Genomic DNA, 17455 nt, shown 5'->3' with positions numbered 1-17455 from the left:
CCTAGAGAAGGGCTAGTTTATCTTGATATTATTCGTTTACTTTTCCTCACATACAGCTTTAAATAAACACACACACACACACACACACACACACACACACACACACACACCGCGTAGTGTAGTGGTTAGCACGCTCGGCTCACAACCAAGAAGGCCCAGGTTCGAATCCCGGGCGAACCTAACGGCGAGGCAAATGGGCGAACATCTTAAAGTGTATCCCCTGTTCACCTAGCAGCAAAGTAGATACGGGATGTAACCCGAGAGGTTGTGATCCCCCTGTCCCGGTGTGTGGTGTGTCAGTGGTCTCAGTCCTACCCAAAGATCGGTCACTATGAGCTCTGAGCTCTTTCCGTAGGGGAGCGGCTGGTTGGGTGACCAGCAGACGACCGTAAGTGAATCACACACCACACATTACACACAAACATACTAGGTAGCTAAAAATATAAATGTATAGATTATAGACACAGCAAGATAGATAGATTGATACTTTACTGATAGATTGATACTTTCTTGGTAGTGCATAATTTCAATATTCATTCAGTTATTGTAAGTGTTATATTTCGATGCTATTTATTTATTAATTTCATTCATTTACTTATTTATTTGTGAAGGTCCCCGAGCAAGAGCAGCTTCATTGTAAAGCTGGATTTATGCCAGCCGTGAATAATTCCTTGCTCTTGTCATTATCGATCTATTTAAAGTCTGCCTTCGTATTGCACGTCTGAGCGCTAATAAGAGAGAGAGAGAGAGAGAGAGAGAGAGAGAGAGAGAGAGAGAGAGAGAGAGAGAGAGAGAGAGAGAGCCGCAGTAACTGAATAATAAAAGAAATGGACATAATGGTCCATCACCTTAAGGAGTTCAGGCAATGCTGGCACTGGCGTAGGTCAGAGACATTTGTAAGAATGGCACAAATTAGAAAAAGGAAAGTTTTTTTTTCTCTCTCTCCATTTTTACCAACTATAGCACTGGGAGTGATGTTCGGGCCGAGTTTGCATTGGTACATGATGACATGGCATGGGCACCTAGCAGCTCGTATCAAAACAACCAATCCTGTCAACCCACCTCCGTTTTCTCTATTTCTACCATTCCTCAACACCTACACTCGTAACCACCTTATCTCAAATTATAGTAACCTCCTCTTTCGCCCATACACCAACTGATGCTCGGACCGAGTTAGTATTGGGACATGATGATGTGGCCAACTAACGTCATAAGTACACAAAACATAGTGTTCTTCCCATATATACCATCTCTTCACTCCTACAACCACAACTACAGGTTATATTGGTCTATTCCTCTGCTCCTCTTACATCAGATGATGTTCGGGTCGAATTTGAATTGAGCAGTGGGGACCTCTCATCTCAAAACACCCTACCTACCTCTGTATTTTCTACCATTCTTTCACGCATACAGCCGGTACCACAGATGCTAGTAAACCCCTTTCGCCCATATCAGCTGAATGGGCTGTTATAAACATTGGATCATGACGTCAAGTGACACCTCACCTCGCTCGAAGCAACCGACCCAGCTCCGTGTTCTCATTATTTCAACCATTCCTCCACTCCACAACCACAACTCCACATTAACTTCCTCTGTTGACCCCTAATCAATGGCTATATAAAACCTGATGTATATATGGTTGTATGTATTCATTGTCCATACCAGTGTTCGAGTTGAGTTAGCATTGGAACCATTATTGACGTGGCTGCTCACCCCAAAGCAACCAACTTGCCTTCGAGTTCTAATTTTTACTAATTTTCCACCCATAGAGGGGCAGCCACATATGCTATTAACGAACACTGCCTCCACATCAGCTGTTGTACCTTGAGTGGGCGTACTACACCAACTGGTACAAGAGGCAGCCCCTACACGTGGTGCGCCGCTACTTCGGGGACAAGATGGCCCTCTACTTCGCCTGGTTGGGCTTCTACACCGAAATGCTCATTCCGGCCGCCGTGCTGGGAACCTTCACCTTCATCTGCGGCCTCTTCATCATGTTCTCTGACTTCAACCAGCCCAGGTGAGTGATTAGTGTGTAGTATAAAGTGTTAAAGTGTTACGGGTGTGGTGGTGGTATGTTTATGGGATGTGGTGTGTTGATATTCCTGTTGGTTTGGTCTAGCGAGCCACAATGTTGTTCGCTTATCACTTTCTTTGTTTTTTGGTATTTTTGGTTCGGTATATTCAACGCTGGTTATTATATTTATTTAAGTTATTAAGTTACAGAAACTAATAAATCTTTTTTTTTTTACTAGGATCCTCTCTCTCTGTGTGTGTGTGTGTGTGTGTTACCCTTGGCCTGTGCTCCTCTTATATGAAGTAAACACACACACACACACACACACTAGTTTATATTTTTCATTGAATCTACTTAAGGGTCATGATCAACTGGTGTGGAGATTAGTTTGGGCTGCTGAGCTGTGTTAGGTTGAATAAAGTAAGGTTAGATTTAGATTTATTGACAAAAGTATGGTGGCAGTTAAGTTAGGTAGAAAGTAAGTAGTTGAAGTAGTTACAAAGCAGGCTGTTGCTGGTTGTTATCTATTTATGTCTCCTCCATTCCACTGGTAGTTACTGTATGTGTTCCTGTTGCAAGAGCACCCCTAATTAACTGATGTATGATTCTTCTTGCTTTCAGTCTGATAATGCTCTTCTTATTTTCACTTTTATACTTTTGGCTTTCAAATACAAATAACATCCTTCATAATGTCTGGATCTTCCTTGTATTGGTAATGTAGTTTCTTATTTTTTGCACTAGTTTCCCATCTTCCATCATCTTCCTTTATCTTGTCTGTGCATCTAAAACCAAATACAAATAACATCCTTCATAATGAAGTCCAGAATCTTCCTTGTATTGATAATATAGTTTCTGCACTTTTTATTGCAGTTTTCTTTTTCCTTTCCCTTGTCCATGCATCTGATGAGCACTTCCCCTCACAGTACAGAGATCTGCAGCCAGGAGTCCAACAGCACTGGCTCCATCATCATGTGTCCGCTGTGTGACAAACTGTGTGACTTCTGGAAGCTGAAGGACTCGTGCCTCAACTCCCGCATCACATTCCTGTTTGACAACCCCATGACCGTCTTCTTCTCCATCGCCATGTCCTTCTGGGGTGAGGCCTCCTTCCTTCCCAGGGTTGGATTTAGTGCATGGTTTCAGTTTTAAATGTTTTTGTATCTCATAATTAATTTTGAGAGGCTGTAGTAAACTTAGAGGAATTTTCATGATTTTCATGGTTCTAGTGTTTTAACAGGGATTCTTCACCTACAAAAGGAAAAATACCTTTGAGAATGTGGGTAATCATGCCTATAGTGTTTAAAAATTGCCCTGATCATGTTGAACAAAATGTTTAAAGAATATCAGCCATATCACACTGGTCTACTTTGATTCAGTGTGCTCTCCAGTGTTCTTTTCTTCTGGGCTTTTTGACTTTTCAACCATTGAAGACTGTAGACTTTCACCTTGGATATTTATTTACTTGTAGGAAACTGGGTAAATGTAAGAGTAAGATCTTTATGTATTCCCAAGCATTTTGATGTCTTGACTAATATGACCAGTCTGTAGTCATAATTAGTGGAATTTTCAAATTTCTATAGGATTGATTCTATTGCTAGTTTAACAGGGATTCCACACCATCATTAGAACAATGCCCAGGATAACTCCACTAATTATCTCTGTGGCCTTTGAAAATAGTCCTGGTGGGAGAACAAAGGACTCAAGAAAGTGAATTTTTTAATATTGTAATGATATGCAACACTTCACAGTACTACATGCAACAAAATTTTAATAAGCATTAACAAGAAAATAAATTTAATTAGGTTTAGATAGATTTAGCAGTTTTTAGCAGGTATAATGCTTAGAGATGACTGTGAGGCAAGAAAAAACTCGGGATGATTAGTGAATAGGAAAGGCCATGTCAAATTGCAGGGAAAGTGTCAAGACGTGTAGTAATTAGTCTGTCCTATTACAGCCACAATGTTTCTGGAGCTGTGGAAGAGGAAACAGGCCGTCATTCAGTGGCAGTGGGATCTGGAGAACTACGAGGAGGAGGAGGAGCTGCGGCCAGAGTTTGAGGAGAAGGTGACCACCACAAGGATCAACCCGGTGACCAACAAGCCTGAACCGTACCTGCCACTTTGGAGCCAAATAACTCGGCTGGTAGCCACGCATTCCATTGTTATCATGATGGTGTGTGTAGTAATGTTGTGTTCGTGTGGTTCACCTTTTCACTGTGATATGAAAAAATTATCGGCACCAGAAGCAATGCACAGTCTTTATAAGAATTTAGAAGATAGTAGGAGATCTAAAAGAATAGATTTTTCAATTCTTGGCCAGTTTAGAGATTGGAGGTGGCTGTAGAATAAGTAAAGATGTCTCAGAGTGATTAGTTATTGAGGAAAGATGTGCCAAAGAGCAGAATGTATTGTGATTCCTGGCTGTGGTTAGTAAAATATCTAGACGTGTGTTTGTGTGTGTGTGTAGTCTTTTTAACATAGTTGTGATAAACTGGAAATGTAGGGTCCTGTCTCAGTATCTTGTGTTTGTGTGTGTATTTGTGTGTGCATGTGTACTTTTGATGGGTGTGGGAGGGTAAAGTTTGACCAGCGGTGGTGGTGATGGTGCATAGAGGTGGGATAAAGTGCAGTGGTGGTGATGGTAGTGGTGGTGTGTACTGGTGGGGTAGCACACTGATAATGAAGACCGTGTGTACATAGTGATAAGACTTGGGTTGTGATGGTGGTGGTGATAGTATGCAGTGGGATGGTGAAGTGTATAGGCTAGTATAGTGAGAATACATTATGATGGTGACAGGATGGTAACAAGGTGCATGTGCTCCTCACAGCTGCTGGTGGTGCTGGCGGCGGTGGTGAGCGTTATCATGTACCGCATGGCCATTGCTGTTGCCATGTACAAGACTGAATCGCCACTGTTCCGCCGCAATGCCAAGCTAGTCACCTCCATCACGGCTGCCAGCCTCAACCTGGTCGTCATTATCATCTTCAACTTTGTGAGTCCATGCCCTGTCTGACCCATCATGCTTCTCATTGTGGTGGTCAACTTTGATTAGAAATCTACATGGATGGGAAAATGTGATGCTTTTTTTTTATATGCCCAAGGGAGGTACTAAAGACAAAGTTAGGAATAAAGGGCCTGCGGTTTGTTTCTCCCTGTCATGATTCATTAATCCTTTCGTTGGTATAATTGTCCTTTGCTAACACTTAGAACATCATGGAAAGTTACTTACATGAATGAACACAGAAACAGGAGCCATCAAGAGGTTAATTTTGCCTTCTTGGATACAGAACAGTTTAAGAGACTAGCTTAAATTTGTCTGAAAGCTGTAGGTGATTATTTTTAATCTTGAATTGAAAGGGTTAAACACATCTGCACTCAACCATACACCAGTCTAGGGATGAGCTGCCTGATAGAAAAAAAAATTAAATTAGTTATCACCGGTGGTTGAGAAATTTTAGGGTTTAGAAAAGCCACAGTTAATTACCTTGCACCTTTTCCTGTCCTCTATGATTCCCTCTTCCATCACTTCTTCCAGCTCTTGTTCTTGCCTCTCACTTTGCCTTCAAACTGTTGTCCCTCTGATATATTTGTTTCAGAGCTTGCCCCTCCTCACTACAAGGAAAACTAACATCATATCAGGTCACTCCATTCACATGTTATCTTTTGTCTATGTTCAGTTCTATGAGAAGATAGTGGTGTGGCTGACCAACCTGGAGGTGCCCAGGACGGAGACGGAGTATGAGGATTCCTTCACGCTCAAGATGTTCCTCTTCCAGTTTGTCAACTATTACTCCTCCCTCATCTATATTGCTTTCTTCAAGGTGAGGTGTGTGTGTGTGTGTTCGAGAGAGAGAGAGAGAGAGAGAGAGAGAGAGAGAGAGAGAGAGAGAGAGAGAGAGAGAGAGAGAGAGAGAGAGAGAGAGGCTTTAGCTCTACATGTGTGATATAACCCATATTGACTGAACTTAAACTAAGGCAACCCTAATCTAAGCAAACCTAACCTAATCTGATCCTAATCTAAGCAAACCTAACCCAACCGAACCTAACCCAACCCAATCCAATCCAACCCAATCCAACCCAACCTGACCTAACCTAACCTAACTAAACCATATTCAGGGCCGTTTCTTCTACCATCCTGGGGATGAGGAGGCGCGGACCAACGTGTTGATGCAGCTACGCTATGACATGTGTGACCCAGCTGGTTGCTTGTTTGAGCTCTTTGTGCAACTGGCAATCATCATGATTGGCAAGCAAATCTTCAACAATGTGATAGAAATATTTATCCCGTGAGTGTGAAGTTATTGAGTTGGTAGTAGTAGTTGGAAGGAGAAATGGATAGATCACAAAAGACATGTAGACAGTGTGTGAAGGAAGACATGAGAAAGATGAAGATAACTATGGCATGAACTGTGTGAGTAAAAATAAGGACATCAATCAGAATGATAAGGTAGCTGGGATGTTTTTAATTTGGTTGTCTTACATTGATTTCAATTGCAATCTATCCAGCTTCTTCATATGATAAGTCAGACTAAGGACAGTTTTCATAACTGCTCATTGCATTATTTTGATCATTGCTCTGTATTCTCAAATATCTAGGTGCCATGTCTTGCCTAGTTTTACCGGGCTCTAGTGGAAGATATGAGTATTGGGGCATTCAAGAGTGTTTCTTGATTCTGGTGATAGTTTAACAAGGGTTTTCCATCATTAATGAGGGAAAATACTCATAAGAGTTGAACTAATATCTTTAGCCTTTGAGAGCCTAAAAGATTTAAGATTATAAGCACTTATGAGCCTGTATGCCCCCCTTATGTGTGTGTGTGTGTGTATGTGTGGTGCAGCATCATGAAGGTGTGGTGGAACAAGCGGCGTGGCCACAACAACCAGCTGAGTGAGGCATACACACGTTGGGAGCAAGACTACGACCTGGAACCTTACACTCGCCTCTCCCTCTTCAATGAGTATCTGGAGATGGGTGAGCTGGCCGTTTGTTCCCTGACAAGTTTTTGTGTGGATTGAGTCATATTAATAACATTCTTTTCTTTTAAAGCCATATTATCTTGTTTATGAACAGCGCTTGCATTTCACTTCCTCTTGTATCGGATATTACTGATCTATTGCTTTTTTTGGATAGCTATATTTTTGCATATTCCTGTCTTAAGTTTCTTGGTGTGTCCTCTTGATGCTCAACACAGTATGAGTCTCACACCTACCTTTTCTTTGTTTCACTTTGTTTCACATTTGTGAACTATAATCATGTCTCCTTTTAAAAGTGTGTGCATGTGTGTGTGTGTGTGATATACGTTTTCCCCTGACAGTGATCCAGTACGGGTTTGTCACCATCTTCGTGGCAGCGTTCCCACTCGCGCCAATCTTTGCGCTGCTCAACAACATCGTGGAGATCCGCATCGACGCCTACAAGTACCTTAGTAAGTGCCGGCGTCCCAGGGCAGAGCGGGTCCAGGACATCGGCATCTGGTTCGGCATCCTCAAGGGCATCACCTACTTCTCCGTCTTCACCAACGTTAGTGCTCACCTCTCATTGGCTTTAGTCTCGGTCTTCACCAACACTAGTGCTCACCTCTCATTGGCCTTTGTCTCTGTCTTCAACATTAGTGCTCACCTCTCATTGGCTTTAGTCTGTCTTCAACGTTAGTGCTCACCTCTCATTGGCTTTAGTCCCATGTTTTATTTGTAATGCTGTAACATTGCTTTTCAGTCAATGATCAGTGAAGCAGTCTAATCTAATTGTGTGTGTGTGTGTGTGTGTGTGTGCAGGCAGTGGTCATCTCGTACACCAGTGATTTCATCCCCCGGCTGGTGTATATGTACGGCTACTCCCCAAAGCATAACTTGGTGGGGTACATCAGGAACACTCTCTCAGGTGTGTGTGTGTGTCTTTGAAGTGGAAGGTTTCAGGAAAGATGTACCACTGCACTACTTCTATTACTATTACTCCTCTCTTCATCACAGTCCATAATTTCCACTAGTCCCATTCTTCATCTTTCTCCTTTATAAAGGCTTCGTCTTAATTTTTAATTCACTTCCTCTCAAAATCCCTTTTCTCATTTTATTGTCATTCTTTTTCTTGAATAATCTCCACCTGTCTCCTCATTTCTTCATCGTTGTCTAGAATTTCCACTTGCTTTTAGTAATTGCACATCTGTATCCATTATAATTCCCATTTCTTTTATTTCTCATTCTTCCTTAATATCTTGTCTCCTCATAATATTCTTCATCTTCTTACTCTTACTTATCTTCATCTGTTCCCTTCTTTCTTCACCCTTGTCTAGAATTTCCACCGGCTTTTAGTATTTCCTCATACGTATCTAACATAATTCCTGTTTCCTTCATTTCTCATCCTTTGATATTTTCATTATAATGTCCCTCCGTTTCTTACACTTCTTATCCTTACACTTCTTATCCTTTCACATTCTTTCATAATGTCATCTAATCTCATAATGTCCTTACTCACTCTTGCCCTTCTCAGTCTTCCCTAGTCTTACCCATGCCCTTCTCAATCTCTGCCAGTCATACCTTTGCCCTTCTCAATCTCTGTCAGTCACCCTTGCCCATCTCAGTCTGTCAGTCACCCTTGCCCATCTCAGTCTGTCAGTCACCCTTGCCCATCTCAGTCTGTCAGTCACCCTTGCCCATCTCAGTCTGTCAGTCACCCTTGCCCATCTCAGTCTGTCAGTCACCATTGCCCTTCTCAACCTCTGTCAATCACCCTTGCCCTCCTCAATCTATCAGTCTTACCTTGGCCTTCCCAACCTCCTCCAGTCTTCAACACCTCGGAGTACAAGGATAACATGGGGCCAGAGAAGCGTGATGGGTGGCCCCCTGTGTGTCACTACCGAGCCTATCGCAACGGCCCAGATGAGGAGAACCCATATGACATTAACCAGCAGTTCTGGCATGTGTTCACTGCTCGTCTTGCCTTCATCCTGATCTTTGAGGTGAGGATGATGCAGGGAGGTTGTGTATGTGTGATGGAATAGTTTAGTTTGTCATGTAATGTTTTGGTTTTCTGTGGTGTTTTTTCTTCATGCTGGCAGAATAGTTTTGTTTCTCATCATGTTATGGTTTTCTGTGATGTTTTATCTTTATGGTGGCAAAATAGTTAAGGTTGTCATGTCATATGGTGGTTTTCTGTGGTGTTTTCTTTCTCTCTTCATGGTGATAGAATAGTTTGGTTTGTCATGTCATATGATTTTTTGTGGTGTTTTCTCTTCATAGTGGCAGAATAGTTGTTTGTCATGTCATGTTTTGGTTTTCTGTGGAGTGTTTTTTCCATGTTTAAGGGCTATTCCAAAATGTTTCATCTATCTCTTTCAATGGGCTGCAGTGGAAGTTGTGTTTAGTAGAATGTGACGTAGCATCCTAAGAAACTGTACTCACCTCAGGGTGGTGAAGATAAGGGTTGTGAGATTCTTCTACTGTCACTTTACTTGGTGATGCATGTTGATGAGGGTGTGTTGCAGCATGTGGTGTTCCTGCTGACTGGAGCTGTGGCCATGGCTATTCCTGACATCCCAGTGGAGGTGCGGAACCAGATGAAGAGAGAGAAGAAGGTGGGTCTTGACTGCACCTTTTATTTGTTGTATGCATCACACACTAAACATAAAACACACACACACACACACACACACACACACACATACACACACACACACACACACACACACATACACACACACACACACACACACACACACACACACACACTTGTATTTATATTTTCTCGAGTATTTATCTATTTGTATTTTTCAGGACCGAGTAGAGTTCATTGTGTGTGCATGTGTGTTGACATGTTTGTGTGCACATGCATATGTGTGTGCCTGCATGAAGCAAAGTCCTGTAACTTGTTGAAGAATAGAGGAATAGATTTGTAGCCATAATGACTTTTAACTTGATTAGTCTTACACTTGGATCCTTTCTTAAACTTCCCATTTATAGTTTTATGGGCCAATCCTGTCTTGTTTCCATGTAGAATTAACAGTTGCATTTTACTAAAATCTTTTTGTTTTTTAATTAACTGTTTAATCCTATCACAGGCTTCCTATTTCTAGGCTATATTTTTATGTAGAGTAGCATCCTATCAAAAGCTTTTCATTTGTAGTTTAAGCAAGAATCCCAGATTGGTCGCAGAGGTGCCAACCCTAACCGGCAGGTACAGATACTTGCAGTGATTGGTAACTATACCTTTCCATGCCACATCTGCCTGTAGCCACACACACACACATGGGCGGGGAGCAGCCTGCCTGCCCCCTCAACAGAAGGCCAGGAAAGCATAACAGAAGACAGCCTTATTTTTTGCCTCTTTAAAAATGCATTCTTTCTTTTTGCTCCTTTTATACAAAATGTATTTTTCCACCATCAAGATCTGTTCATTTATTTTTCCACTGAAACTTGTCAATTTTTATTTAAAGAACAAAATTTCTTAACAGTTATTCTCAAACAATATTTTGGTAAGTTACTGTTTCTCACAACACAAAGTTTTTAAACTGTTATTCTCTTTAGGGGCACTTTTATCCATTGAAAAAACCAAGGATCATATTAAGACTGCATGTCAAGTTTTGTTTTCTATATATTCTATCTTTTGATTTGCTATAAATGCCATCTTTCTTTCCCACTGATTCTCTTTGTGAACCATCACCACCACTGAAACATTGGTGGTGGTGGTGTGTATAATATTATCTACAGCTAACCATAAAAGATTGAATGGGTTATGTGGAGAACTGTAAAGTCCTTGTGTTTTTCAGTTCATTACACAGACATGAAACGGGAAAAAAGAAAAATGCTGTTCTTAGTGGGTGACTTGATCGATTTGGCAAGGCCACGTACTGCACTATTACACGCTGTACAGCATAACACTTCTACTCATTACTGTATATTTTGTATAAACATGTTTACAGAACTGTATATACTTTGTGCATCAGAGGATATTCTGGTCAGTACCTCCTGAGAATGAAGTGGCATTGTACTAAGATAAATTCATGTACAAAATGTGGTTGTTGGTCTGAAGTGTGAATTCTAGGTCTGAAAGCACATAAATCAGTGTTCCCAGGATGAGGTACGGTATACTTAGTACTTTCAGCGTGAAATGTTTTGTATTTGTATTATGCCAAAGTACAGTGTGAAGGTACAAGTGTGGGCCAGGTGACTCATGCTCCTTATTCCTCTGTAGGTGGAGAAGGAGACGCTCTTTGAAAATGAAATGCGCAAGATTCGCCAGGAGAGGCAGGAGCGCCAGGTGCTGACCCCTGAGGAGGACCATCTCAACGTTGACCTTGGGGAGGGCCTGCACACCACCTGCAACTCACGTGCCGCCAGCCCCCTCATGACCACACACAAGTCCAGGGAGACGCACTCATAGGCCACACCTCCCTCTGTAGTGTAGCTTTGTATGTTATGGTAATGTTAGTCTTTCCACAGATGTCTCCACTCCCTTCTCTGAGAGTGTGCTGTTTACCAGCTTGCAGTGCTGAGGCAGGCAGGAGCAGACACTTTTACACTTTAAAGATATCAGGAAATCTTCTCACCTTTGCTTCTCTAACAGCACTACAGTCTATTCAAGTTAACTTGGCAGTGCACTTCATTCTCTCTTTGTTTATGGTGTCTTGTGTTAGTATCCTCCTTGTCTTTTGTGATGGGTTGTGATTGGCAGTTGCTTCCTCTGTCTTTCTTATAGCTGGTTCTCATTGGTCAGACAGAAGACCTCTTGATGCCTTGATTAGGTGTTACTTAGAGGATGCAGGGTAAATCTAAACAGACTGTAGTACTGCTGTTTTCTCCCCGGCTGTCCCTTGGTGTTTCTAGTCAGTGTTACAGGAGTCTTTGTTTTCCTCCTATTCTCTTGTAATTTTATTCTAGGTCAAGTTGCAAAGAAACATCACTTGATGCACCAAATATTAATGAGATGAGTGACAGGTGGTGGTGGTGTGTGGAGGAACGTGAGATGGAGATGACTTGTTGATTGTTGTTTTCTTTGGATTAATTTACCATGTTAATGAACATACATTCTATATTCATGGAAAAAGTGAGGCATAAAAGTAGTGTTGATGTCACTGAGACAGGTGAAAGATAAACAAACAAAAAAACAAAAGGGAAATGTTGCTTATTGCCATCATGAGACAAAAGTTAGTTTCAAATAGATAAAATACAGTGAAGGTTCTTGAGTGCCCTAGTTATGTACATATGTTATTCGTAGGTAGTTTATCTTCCTTATTGTTTCAGAATACAGTGAAGGTTCTTGAGTGTCCTAGTTATGTACATATGTTACTCCTAGGTAGTTTATCTTCCTCATTGTTTATCAGAATTAAGCTCAGGAATCAAAAACTTGCATGCCATCTGAGCCTCACACACAGCAGGAACATCAGTCTTCACCTTAAGCTGCTCCTCACTCACACTGTCCTAGTCACAGTTGTTAATTTAGCATTACAGTGATGCATCGCCAGTTGTCTGTGATATGTGTGTACCTAAGTGTCCACCAAAGCTTTGGGATCCTTGGGTCCTTTTGCTCTGTTTTTATTTTTATAAGTGTCTTAGTCATTCCGTCCATTGTGTGTTCAATTAAGGGTAATGGAAAGGGAACATTTTGTTTGTATAAAGTTCAGTCCACTGTAACTCCATCTGTGATGAGCTGGTGGATTGTTTGGAATGTTCTCAGAAAATGTACTTTTAGGTGCTTTGTGTCTCACCACTTGAACTGATGAACACAATGCACTGCATTGAGTTGAGATGCTCAGAGAAAGCAGTGCATAGTACAAGTGGAATCTAGATACAGGCACTATTGCTGTATGTTAAGCCTTATACTGTTACACTGACAATGGCAAAATAAGATTATACACCATACATGGTAGGTGTAATCTAGCATTTTTATGAAAAGTGGACAGTGAGGATCTTTCTTGGTGCATCTTGATTCCTGAGCCTCTGGGCCCACTGAAGGGTTTGTGTTGTGCCAGGGTGTTGTGGTGAAGAGCCTGTCTATCTCATTTCACTGAAGAATGTCTTGACCAACATTAACAATGTGCAACACAGTAGTTGCTTGCAGTGTTTAACCTGTACAGTGTTGTGCTTTGTCAGAGATAGGGGCCTTGTCAGGTTGCATTTTTTTTTTGTATAATTTTATTTACCCCATAAAATGAGAGAAAAAAGTATAATATATATATATATATATATATATATATATATATATATATATATATATATATATATATATATATATATATATATATATATATATATATATATATATATATATATATATATATAATCCCATGCCATGAGTGGAAGTGTGGCTACCAATTTTGATTCTTAAATTTTTCCCTTCTCAGAGCTTACATCATCAGACAAGGGATGCAGATTTTTATTTTTGTATTTATTTTAAAGCTTTTTTTCTCACCTTTACATACACTTTCCACAACCCTATAATGCATGTAATTAATAAGTACTTCTTTACAGTACAAATACCAATAAACAAACAAGAATTTATGTTCAACAAAATGGTTGGATGTGCATTTGGCAACACCCCATGTTTCAAGGGTGTAGCTACTACACCCACAGGCCTCGAAGAATAGAACATGCCATGAATTTTACAACTTTCAGTTTTCCTTTCCAATTATTCTGAAGTCTTGTTTCTTATGCCTTACTGATTATAGATCTGAGAAGCAACTTCCTAGGAGAAAGTAACTTGCTTTTTTTATCTGATGATTTTTGGAGAAACACAGCAGCCTCCCCTGTGTAGCCAACTCCACAGCAATGTCATTGCATGAAACCATTTATTACTAAACAAAAAAAAACAAAACAAAAATAATCCCCAAATAAGTCTCAGTTCCTACAGAAATATTCAGTATATAATAACTCTCAAGCCCAAAAGATAGCCATGTATATGAAAACATTCACTCCTGATTTGTCAAATATTCTTTGTAACTGTTATTGACTAAGTCTTGTATGTACAAGCAAAATTGAAGGCTGTAATACGGCTAAAAACAAAATCTTTTATGTACATGCTAAACACTGTACAGGTTAAGTGATGGACTGACGCATGGAAACTCTTGGCAGCACAACTAAGGTCAGATCTCTTTGATGCACAAGAACTACTGTCACATCACCATAATTGTCTTGAGAATTGTTTTGACTGCCCAAATTGTTACGGACATTTCTGAGAGGACCATTTTTTGTGTCCACACAACAATGGCAGGCTCCTAAATCAGTTTTCAGAGTCGAGGAATATTACAGTGGTGCTTTGTAAAGCATTGTAATTGTATTTAGTGTTGTGAGCTGTCCCATTTTTTTGCAACAAGCAGGGTGTGGGACTTTTAGGCTTGAAGGAATGATGGTGATGGTGACTATGAAATACATATAGTGAATGGATTTGTGTGTGGCAAGAGTACACCAGGCAGTGTATTGGATGATGGAACGTGAATGGTGCTGTCTATGTACAGTCAAACCTTGGTTTTTTTATGCCCTAGTTTTCATACTTTTGAAAGTGGTCCATACCAAACTTGTCCGCCTGCCTGTGCTACTCAGCCATTCATTTCCCAGAATCGAGCACCCCACACAAAGCATCCCATGTGTTCATGACTCAGTCTGCCTTTGTTTCTCATTGAGTGAGCACCACCCCGCACATTTGTCTGAAACATTTCATAATAGTCCATTGTTTTTGTGCTTATTGAGTGCAACTGCTATATAAACCCCTGTGGGGCCCCAAAAAAATTCTGAGTGCCAGCCCTTTGAAAAGATGAAGGCGAGAAACATGATAAAATTCAAGAAAGAACTTGTAGCAAAGTACGAAAGTGGCATGTGTGGCGAATCTCACCAGCATGTACAGGAAGTCTGCATCAATCATCAGTTTCACACATGAAGCGTCTTCAATAAAGGTTAAAGTGATGTTAAATGTTCATTAATCGTCTATATTTCTCATTTTCTGTATGTAGGACTAGTTATTCTCTATAAAATGTATTTTTTGTAAATGTTTTTGGGTGTGTGGAACAGATTAATTGGATTTACATTATTTCTGATGGGAAATATTGCTTCAGTTTTTGTGCATTTGGTTTTTGTCAGACATTATTGAATGGATTAGTCATGAAAACCAAGGTTCCATTGTACTTGTTTTAAGTTTTGAATGAATTCAAGTGTTGTGTGTGTTTACAGTAACATCATCTCCCATTGCTCACTGTCTCCTTGCTTAGAGACTATTCCATTCATTCTTTGAACATTGAGGTTGAAGCTTGAGTGGTGTGCTGTATTCACTCTGATGGCAAGGATGGGAAATTGTGCACTGTAGACCAGAACTGGTGTTGTGCCAGGTACACACTGTCTATTCAAAGGTGTTTGGGGTGGGAACTGTCAAGATGATCAGGGAAAGTGGAGAGAGGTTGCTGTGACTGGCTGTTGAATTTCATGGTTTGCTTTGTGGAGATGGAAGAAAGGAAGTGTGAGTGCTTGGCTGTGATGGCCTGGGCCTTATTAGGGAGAGTAATTGGTTCAGAAACAAAACATCAAGTTGCCATGAAGCATTGTTAAATTTTCATGATACAAAGTTTAATCGAGTTTGTTCTTTCAACATTTTACAGTAAAGAGGCTATATTTCTCTCGAGAAAGATAAGAATTCTCGGCAGTTAGTCAGGAACTCTATTTGAAGCTAGTGAGGTAGGATTTATGAAATGCTGAATGCTGGAAGAACAAGCAGGCATTCTGCTTCTCCCTACTGTGAAATGTACCTTTTACCCTCACGAAGTCATCAGAATAATTACTGAATAATGAAAGTGTTGCCTCTGCCTTGGTCTTGCTGGTGGTGGAAATGTTAAAGTCCTGCCTTGCAAACGTCCTCGCTTCCCCCAATTCCTCTCTCTCTCTCTCTCTCTCTCTCTCTCTCTCTCTCTCTCTCTCTGTGTGTGTGTGTGTGTGTGTGTGTGTGTGTGACCACAGACCCACAGGATGTTTATGAACCACAGTTGCTCACCACAGCCTCTCAAAATTATCACCTCTCCATACCGCCCTCAGACTCAGAGGGCAAAAAGAAGTGGAGATCCTACTTTGAATACTTCTGTCAGTAAAAATATGATGGTTCTATTTATATGGTGATTAATGGCATTGTGAACCTGCAAATGACTAAAAGAGAAATACATGTATGATCCTCTAATTATCCCAAATATCTTGCTTATCCATCTTGAATGTTGTGTAAAGGTATCAACAAAGTGCATCAGAAAACAGTGAATATCTGCATGGAAACAAGAATGTCTCTGAAATTACTAGCACATCTTGGTCAGTTCTTCATTTACTACAACTGATTTTGTGACAATTTTGTAATTTTCACAAGTCAATAATAAATGGTGTATAATTTGCAAAACTGACTATTTCCTTAACATGGAGAAGACACAGATGGCTTTAGGTTCTTCAGGGAGTTGAAATTGTCCTTTGTTCCTGTGAGAGAGTGGCAGAAAAGGTGTAGTGAGAGTGGAGTGTGGTATGAGAGCAATGTGTGTGTGTGAAAGTGGTGGGTAGTGTACGAGTATGTGGGCAATGTGTGATTAACTGTTTATGCATGTGTTGCATTATATGGCTGTAGAGAGGTGAGTAGCAGTAGTTATTTAAGGTTTGCCATACCTTGCTTAACAAATAGACATAACATTCAAAAGGAATATGAGATGACGGTCCTACATCATTTCACTTGCAGAGTACGACTACTGGAAACTTTCCCAAGCAGTCTTACAGAATTCTACCAAATAACATCCTTTCATAATTTTCCTATAAATAAAAATCATTTATTCTTTGATCACGGTACAGAATTGTGGCTTGATAAATTACATTCCACAAAACATTAATTCTTAACACTATATATATATACATACTAACCTGGGACTGATAATGACAAAGCCTCATGGATAATGTGGATGATGCAGTGAAGATTGACAGATGATACAAGATGAGGAATGATACAAGGAAAGATAATGAAGTCAAGGTAGCAGATACAGAGGTACAAGTAGGGACTGATGGAGATTGGCAGGGTGGAGAGCAGGGTGAGGTGAGAAGGATGAGAGGAGCCTGAAGACTTGTGGTGGATGGGGCAGGGAAAAGTAAAAAGGATGAGAAAAATCTGCAGATGGTGGTGGTGGTGGATGGGACAGTGAGAGCAAATGAGAGGGAATGAGTAGAATCTGATGATTGGATGAGGGCAGAGATGAGTGGAGTCTGAAGGTGAATATGGATGCTTCCACATTCACCTTCACATCTAAAGGTGAATGTGGTGAACTAGGAGCTTCTGGTGGCTGGCAGGAAGTACTGGAGGATCACATCATCATGGAGCAGGAAAAGGTGGACCATGCGGTCATCCACTATGTCTGCATGAGAGAAGAGAGAGAGAGAGAAAGGGGAGGTACATCTTCACTTAATGGCCTCAGGTACTGTTAAAAGAAGAGCAGCTTTTCATATTCA

General features: G+C 40.7%; 2 protein-coding genes across 7 annotated transcripts in view; one reads left to right on the top strand and one right to left on the bottom strand.

Moving 5' to 3' along the window:
* The window catches only part of LOC135091218 (anoctamin-5-like), a 67109-nt gene extending 55716 nt beyond the window's left edge, over positions 1–11393 (top strand). The window contains exons 12-23 of the mRNA XM_063988662.1: positions 1815–2020; positions 2941–3113; positions 3972–4189; positions 4845–5009; positions 5695–5838; positions 6134–6303; positions 6856–6989; positions 7333–7538; positions 7793–7898; positions 8798–8973; positions 9499–9588; positions 11205–11393. Of these exons, the coding sequence (XP_063844732.1) occupies positions 1815–2020; positions 2941–3113; positions 3972–4189; positions 4845–5009; positions 5695–5838; positions 6134–6303; positions 6856–6989; positions 7333–7538; positions 7793–7898; positions 8798–8973; positions 9499–9588; positions 11205–11393 (1977 nt within the window). The remainder of the gene's footprint in view (positions 1–1814; positions 2021–2940; positions 3114–3971; positions 4190–4844; positions 5010–5694; positions 5839–6133; positions 6304–6855; positions 6990–7332; positions 7539–7792; positions 7899–8797; positions 8974–9498; positions 9589–11204) is intronic.
* Positions 11394–13680: 2287 nt separating this feature from the next.
* The window catches only part of LOC135091560 (checkpoint protein HUS1-like), a 143067-nt gene continuing 139292 nt past the window's right edge, over positions 13681–17455 (bottom strand). For all 6 annotated transcript variants that reach the window (XM_063989312.1, XM_063989317.1, XM_063989314.1 and 3 more), the window contains one exon: positions 13681–17361. In XM_063989312.1, coding sequence (XP_063845382.1) covers positions 17273–17361 — 89 coding nt within the window. In that variant the 3' untranslated portion in view covers positions 13681–17272. The remainder of the gene's footprint in view (positions 17362–17455) is intronic.

The sequence above is a fragment of the Scylla paramamosain genome, chromosome 37 (genome assembly GCF_035594125.1).
Source record: "Scylla paramamosain isolate STU-SP2022 chromosome 37, ASM3559412v1, whole genome shotgun sequence".
Classification (NCBI taxonomy): Eukaryota; Metazoa; Arthropoda; class Malacostraca; order Decapoda; family Portunidae; genus Scylla; species Scylla paramamosain.
Note: the sequence above shows the minus strand (reverse complement) of the source record. Positions and strands in the feature narration are given on the sequence as shown.